Source organism: Chenopodium album, chromosome 10, assembly GCF_948465745.1.
Source record: "Chenopodium album chromosome 10, dcCheAlbu1.1, whole genome shotgun sequence".
Taxonomy (NCBI): Eukaryota; Viridiplantae; Streptophyta; class Magnoliopsida; order Caryophyllales; family Amaranthaceae; genus Chenopodium; species Chenopodium album.
In genome coordinates, this window is record NC_137843.1 from 14,436,046 (window position 1) to 14,444,095 (window position 8,050).

The 8,050-nt window shown below is 34.2% G+C and overlaps 2 protein-coding genes across 2 annotated transcripts; both read left to right on the forward strand.

Annotated features, from left to right (window-relative positions):
- The first annotated feature begins 2,704 nt into the window (after positions 1–2,704).
- LOC145564902 (uncharacterized) lies at positions 2,705–3,091 on the forward strand. Its single transcript, XM_081625063.1, has one exon. The coding sequence runs from the start codon at positions 2,705–2,707 to the stop codon at positions 3,089–3,091; it is 387 nt and encodes a 128-aa protein (XP_081481189.1).
- Positions 3,092–3,473: 382 nt separating this feature from the next.
- LOC145564903 (ATP-dependent DNA helicase PIF1-like) lies at positions 3,474–4,640 on the forward strand. The gene is made up of 2 exons (XM_081625064.1): positions 3,474–4,346; positions 4,503–4,640. Exons 1-2 carry the CDS (start codon positions 3,474–3,476, stop codon positions 4,638–4,640), a joined length of 1,011 nt encoding a protein of 336 aa, XP_081481190.1.
- Positions 4,641–8,050: the final 3,410 nt, after the last annotated feature.

Consider the following 8,050-nt stretch of genomic DNA (forward strand, 5'->3'; position numbering starts at 1 on the left):
CAGTCAGGGAGGACAGTCAAAGTCCAAAAAAGCTAAATCAAGGCCTTCAAAATATACTGTAATTTGAAAGTGGGTATTTAGCCTTAGTTTAAATTTATAAAGTGAATATACGTGTAGTGTTTTTTAACAGAATCTGGCCTAATTTTCTCTTTGTTCTGTTATAGAGACACCTGTGGCTGTTAAAGTAACACCATCATATGCACAGAGTTCAAAACAGTTAAGAAATGCTGCTAAAGGTAAGGCTTAATAGTGATTTCACTTCATAGAGTTAACACATATATACAGTTGCACAATAGAATCACCTAGATATCCTTTTATACTATTACAGAAACCCCTGCGACTACTATAGGAAGACCACTACCTACGCGACCCCTGGAATCATCTCAGCCTACCTACTGTGCTGAGTGCGGGGCTAAAAAGTTTGCGTTTGAAACCTTGCATTTCTGCTGTGGCAATGGTGATATTAAAATAGCTGTGAATGAATATCCCCCGGAATTAGAAAAACTTTTTACTTCAAGGGATGAAGATGCTATACATTTTAGAAAGTATGCTTGATTATATAATAACTTATTTGCATTTAGTTCAATTGGAGGTAAAACTGATAGAGAAACATACAAAGGTATATATGTCTTTAAACTACATGGCCAAATATATCATTCTGTACCAGACTTAATACCAGATGAGAATGGGCTAAAGTATCTGCAACTTTATTTCTATGATGGCCAAAATGAATTGCAACATAAAAAAGACTGCTTTCCTGAACTAAGACAAGATGTTATTGACAAATTAATGCAAATAACTAAAGATAATCCATATGCAAGATTTTTTCGATCTTTGAGAGAAGTAAATGTCAATGAAAGTACTAACATTGTAATAAACTCAAACACTGTGCCAGATAAAAGGGTGTATAATGTCCCACTTCAGATGAAGTTGCTGTTATTTGGCATGATAGTGTTTCATCAAGTCAAAGTTCATGGCCACATATTCTTGTGACAGCAAAATCTGCAAAATCCCACCGGATTGCCCATTTTTATGGGTGCTATGATCCTTTTCAGTATCCCCTACTCTTCCTGAAAGGAAAATGTGGTTGGCATCAGGGTCTAAAAAAGGCTTCTTATGGTGGAGGCAGACAAATGGCAACAGAACCAAATCTTATACAGTCATGCGCAGTGCACACTTCGGCATATTTTCTGGATGCAGAAGCTGCTCGTAAGTTTTTAAGCAGACTATGATATTTGTTGCTAATTACTTCTTTCCCTATGTTTTCTTTAGATATGCTTACTTTCATTTTTTCTTCGATTTTAATGTTTATAGGAGCTTCGAGAAGAAACACCAAAGCTGATAAGAATATCTCTGTTAGAGAGTATTGTGCTTATAAGCTTCAAATTAGGCCAGGAAACATGCTCTTAAGAGCAGGCCATGCATTTCTGCAATATATCACAGACATGTATATCAAAGTTGAAAATATAAGGTTAGATTTTTTCCGGCAAAATCAAGATACAATAAGAGCTGATCTTTATAAAGGAATTCTTGACACGATAGAGAGTGGACAGACAAGTGTAGCAAATGTTGGTCATAAGTTCATTTTGCCACCATCATTTATAGGAGGCCCTCGTGATATGAGAAGGAGATATCTGAATGCAATGGCTCTTGCACAGAAATACGGGAAACTTGATCTTTTTGTCACAATGACATGCAATGCAAATTGGCCTGAGATAAAAGCTGAACTAGAGCCCGGTGAAACTGCACAAGACCTACCAGATTTAGTTGCTCGTATATTTCGGGCAAAGTTGATTGCTCTGAAAAAAAAATCAAGAAAGACAAGGTATTTGGTAAAGTGGCGGCAATGATATATGTTGTCGAATTTCAGAAAAGAGGATTGCCACATGCTCATTTCCTATTAATTCTGGACCAGCGGTATTAGATGAAGTCTCCTGCTGATTATGATAGGTATGTTTGTGCAGAGATACCTCCTGTGACTCAGCCTGAACTGCGTAAGATTGTGTTAAGGCATATGATGCATGGACCATGTGGCCGATTAAATCCAGAATGCCCTTGTATGAGAAAGAAGGATAATGTTGTTTCTTGTAAAAATGGGTATCCAAAACAATTCACCGCACAAACAACGACAAGTAAAGATGGTTATCCTTGCTATAAGAGAACAGATACTGGAGAACAAGTGAGGGTCAGAAATGCTCAGTTAGATAATCGATGGGTTATACCTTATAACCCTTACCTTGCAACGCTCTTTGATTGTCATTTGAATGTAGAAGTTTGTTAGACTATAAAAGCGGTGAAATATTTATATAAATATGTTTACAAAGGCCATGATCGAGTGGCCTTCGATGTTTCGGCTGAAGATAGAAATTCTGGCGATGAAATTGCTCAGTTTCAGTCAGGAAGGTGGGTGTCACCATGTGAAGCAGCTTGGAGAATTTTCAAGTTTTATTTATTTGAGATGTATCCACCAGTCTTGCCTCTTGCTGTTCATATTCCAGACATGAACACTGTCTGTATACGCCCTTATGAGCGTCTGGATGTAGGTATTGCAAGCGGTGTTTATGTTAAGAATCAATTAACAGAGTTTTTCTGTGTGAATGCAGCTACTCAGAATGGTCTTGGTTACTTATATGGAGAATTTTCAGAACACTATAAGTGGGATGCTTCAGCAAAATCATGGTCCAACTGACAAAATAAAAAACTGATGATTGGGCGATTAGCTTTTGTGGCTCCGTTTGAAGGTGAACGCCTTTATCTTCGGTTGTTATTACTGAATGTCAGAAGTCCAAAATCATTTACTGATCTACGCACGGTTCAGGGTTATGTATGTGCGACTTTAAAGGAAGCATGTCTTAGAGCTAGCATTTTGGAAAAGGATGATGCTGCAAGCATTTGTTTGGCTGAAGCAACTGAAGTTCAGCTCCCTATAGCTTTGCATCGGCTATTTGCAACTGTTCTTATATTTTTCCAGCCGAGTGATCCCGAGGAACTATGGCGCAAATATTATTCTGCATTGTCAGAAGATTTTGTGCAAAAATACTCTGGTGTAGAAAGCAAAATTAAGAGACTAACTGTCAGATCAGTGGAGTAGCATCTAGAGGCTATGGGGAAGTCATTATCTGGCTGTGGTCTGGCTATTTTAATGGATGACAATGATAGCCAAATTGATAGAACAAAAGATATTCAAGATGCACTAGATGCTCCGATTCCTCAGGCTTGTATAGACATCCGTGGCCTACTAAATGCAGCACAAAAGGAAGTTTTTACATGTATTATGCAGCATGTAGTGGAAGGCAAACCAGGGGCGTTTTTCGTAGATGATCCTGGTGGGACTGGCGAAACGTTCCTATATAATGGGCTGTATGCTGAGATCCGCCTTATGAATAAAGATTGTTTTACCTACGACTACATCGGGAATAGCTGCAGCAAATATTCCGTCAGGTAGAACGGCACACTCAAGATTCAAGATTCCAATGGACAGTGATGCTTCATTAGCCTGCAATGTTTCTAAGCAGAGTAGCTTGGCAACATTAATTAAAGAAACGGATCTTATAATATGGGATAAAGCATCGATGGCAAATAAAAAAAATCTAGAATCTTTAGATCTTCTGTTACAGGACATATGTGATAGTGATGTACTATTTGGTGAGAAAGTCATTGTCTTCGGTGGAGATTTTCGACAAGTGTTTCCTGTTGTTCCTAATAAGACTATGAGAGAAGCAGTCGAAGCAAGTGTAGTGAGTTCTTATATATGGCAGCATATGAGAAGGTTCAGGTTAACTGAAAATCTAAGAGCTAAGGAGGATCCTTCATTTTGTAAGTTTTTACTTGCACTGGGAAATGGTGAATTACAGACCATGGAAAGTGATTTTGTTGAGTTGCCTCCACAGATAGTGCATACTTTCCAACCTGATGGTGATCCAATACATGAGTTACTTGAGTCTTCTTTTGCTGAACTTGGTTCAGGTACTCTAAATCCTCAGATCTTTTCAAGAAGGGACGTTCTGACACCTATAAATGATGATGTTGATACTATAAATTCTTTCATGATTGAGATATTTCCAGGACAAGCCATATCTTATACAAGCTATGACAGTATTCTAGATGATAGTGGCAGCGTATATCCTACGGAATTCTGGAATAAACTATGTCCGGGTGGAATAAGCCCTCACAATCTTGTGCTGAAAGAAAACTGCCCAGCAATATTACTTAGAAACCTCCTGCCCTCTTCAGGTTTATGCAATGGAACACGCCTTACATGTAAAAGGTTTTTCCCTAATTTAATTAAGTGCGTGCATTCTGTTGGGCAGTATCAAGGACAGCATGTATTTATACCCATAATTAAGGTCAGACCATCAAGTTCTCGAAAATATCCTTTCCAATTTCAGAGGAGCCAATTTCCTATCAAGCTGAGCTTTGCAATGACCATTAACAAGTCGCAGGGGCAGACTTTAGATTAGGTGTTAATCTATCTCCCTCGTTCGTGTTTTTCACATGGTCAGTTGTATGTGGCTCTTTCACGGGCACGGTCTGCAGATAAAGTGAAGGTTATATCAGTGGCTCCTACTTTGCAGCTTTCAGAGAACTCTGTTAAAAATGTTGTATCTTACGCTGTCCTAAAGGTAGCAGGAGTAATCTAGGTGACTATACACTAACTGAGTTTGGTAAGTTCATTTTTCGTCGTGTAAAACTTTACTTCACACTAATTATCAGGTTTAGTCCAAACGAGCTTAGACTAATAACTTATCATATTTACATTAAAGGATGGATATTTTCAAGAGAAAGCTAAACCAACGAGTTACTAATAAGCCAGATCTTCAAGAGTAATACACTTATAGATGAACAAAGGTGATTTGGTCTCGTATTGTAACATCCCTAAATCTCCCTCTACGAAAATACTAGTATAATACGTATAATTATACCGTAGAGATAGACTTGGGCGTATTATCGCCGCGTGATTACGCAAGGCTACTCAAAATACTTAACTCATTAACAAAACTTGCAGCGGAATCTCAACTTTCTTTTATTAATACTTATAAAAATAGTAACATTATTATGGATACTCAAAATAAAGACAAGACCAACATTCCTAAACTAAGTGAAGCAATTCCCTAGACTCCCATATGCTCATTCATTACTCCACCTGAAAATAGTCAACACTGCTTACCATTGCTGTAAACAGGGCAAACCAAAACAAATAAGAAATACGGATTAGCAAAATATGCTAAGTACGATAAGTGCAAAGATAATGTAAACTCAATTTATTTGCAAACATGCTTTAAAAATCAATTCCAATAATTAATCCCATAAATTCCAAACTCATTATTCCAAAACCGATTCCAATGATTCAATATTCAAAATAATAGTTAATAAAACCAATTCCTTTATTAAGAACCAATTTCTTTTAATCCAATTCCTCACCCAAGTGTGCACACCCCCCAAGCTAGTCTCCTTATATTACAAGGCTATTCTTGAGGAAAGACCCGGTCATACAAAGTCCAAGGCCTTATCAATAAACCAAATCCGCATAGTGGGATTACCAACATGCTTATAAAGCATTAATAATAATAATAATTCAATGGTTCAATAAATCCTTTTAATATCCAATAGTTCCAATATAATTCAAAATCCTTTTTATTAATTCCACATGCTTTCAAAATCAAAACCTTTTAATTAGATACTTGAGAATAAAATCTCATATTAATAACTTTTCAAAATCAATAACTCTTCCTAGAAAAACCTTTTATTTAATTTAACAAACCTTTTAAAATCAATTCCTTTATTTAAACACGATAAGTAATTCAAACCATTCAAAACATGATTTAAAAATCAATAATTCAAAATACTTTTATTAAAATCAATACCTTCAAACATAATTTATTTCAAAATCATAATTCAAATCAATTTAATTCAATCACCAATCAAATCATGTAAAACATGTTATTCAAACTAATCACTTTCAAAGGTATCTAGCCACCTAAACGTACCTTGATCCTTGCTAGAAAAACCACACAAAAAGAACCACAAGAACCTTGATTCCGAATATCAATCAACACTTCGCACTTTCAAAGTTCAATCACGAATACACCTTGCAAATAACATAACCAAGGTTATCACAACATAAACTCAAATCTAATGTGCATGGACTATAAAACTCTTTTAAAATAATACTTTAACATAAAATTATAGCTTTGAAATAGGTATTTGTATTTTAGAAAACTAACCATGAAGAAGATAAAGGAATAAGATTAAAGAGAATTGAATTTTCGTAGGAAAGAATAGGCAGAACTTGCAGAGGTCATAAGTCCTTCAATATAACTTCGAATTTGGTGATTCTTGAGCCTAACCTCAAGGATTTTTCGAGAGGAACAATCTTTTGTGAAACGTCAATACCCCAAAAACTGACCAGAAGTGTTCGAAAACTGACTTCAAAGGTATACTGGATAATATTTGTATGAAAAGAGGAGAAGAAAAGTCTGAAAAGGTTTAGGGAAAAGAAGAATAAGCGAGAAGAAGAGAATCGAGTATTGGTGTGAAGAATATGAGAGGTATGAAGGGGTATTTATAGGCTCATGAATGAGAGAATTATGGTAGGAGAATGTAGGAAGAATTATGGTAAAAAGTATTAAGGAAATTACTTGGAGAAGTGAATAAAGAAATATGGAAACTTTTGATATTAAGGTGATTAGGAATAATAGAATTTAGGAAAGTGTGTTTGTCATGAAAATAAAATGGCAAAAGAGATTACTTGGGGAATAATCAAGAGAAATAAAAGGTAGGAAAATAAGATGATCAAATCTTTGTGAGATGGAAAATAGGAATTAAGGAAATAAGGAATTTGAGGAAGATAATTAAAATACAAAACTAACAAAATAATTAACCCAAAATTAGCATATGGTGCCCGAAAATATTGAGCATATCTATGCTCATATTTTCGGATATCCACTTATAGTTTTAGGGAAATATTTGCTAGATTTTAAAGATTAAAAATGATTGCGTAAATAATATATTTTGTATAAAATAATTAATTAGAAAAATACCAATTATTCACTAAATAAAATAACTCAGATTTTCTACACATAGAAAATCCAAAAATCATAGTTAATAATTGAGGAATTTTCGGCCCTTTTAAATAAATAATAAAATATAATTTTGTTTAATTAAAATATCTGAAATATATATAAATAATCCGGTTTTTAAAATAAAATAAATGGATAATAAATCTTATCTAAAATCCAAAAATAATAATTAAGTTTTAAAATACTTTAGGCGCCAAAATTCAAATATCATTTTGGCTTCAAAATTCAAATAGTAAAATAAATTACTAAAATACTCTTTTTAAGAGAATACTAATTAGAAATACGTTTCAAAAATACGGGGTATTACACTTATATGTGATAAATATAGACTGAAAATGTTTTAAGATTAATACATGGTTTTATTTACATTGCAGAAAACTTGTGTTCAAGAAAAAATAGGATATCTGTCAACCTTTAGGATATTAGGATTGCTACAAAGTCTACATTTAAAAGCCCAAAAATTATTATTCTGCTGGGCTTTTAAAGCCCATAGGCTTACATGGCAACCCATTAAGGTGGAATGTATAGATTTTGTTTCCAGGAATGAGATATAGGTTAATATTAAGAGCTATGCAATATTTAAAATTTCAGTATATATATATATATATATTGAGTGTGTATGTATGTGTACATATATAGCATAAATTAATGCCATAGGATTTAGGTCTGCTTTGATTATGACAAAGTATATAAGCTTTTGCCTTAAAAAAAGGAACATTGTACCAAAATATTTTAGTAAATTGTGGCTGTCATAGATTGAAATCTATTACCAAAAAAAAAGATATTATTATTCTATTACTTATAAAGAGAGTAAACTTTTGCAAGCTTCAGAAATTAATTTAAAAGTACAGTGGGCAGCTAGAAATTCTTTACCAAACGTATGGCATGAACAATGCAAACAGTAAGAAGGATGAAAAAATTACCATTGGTTATTCTAAACACTGTTACCAAAAGGTTGTCCAATTTCTGTC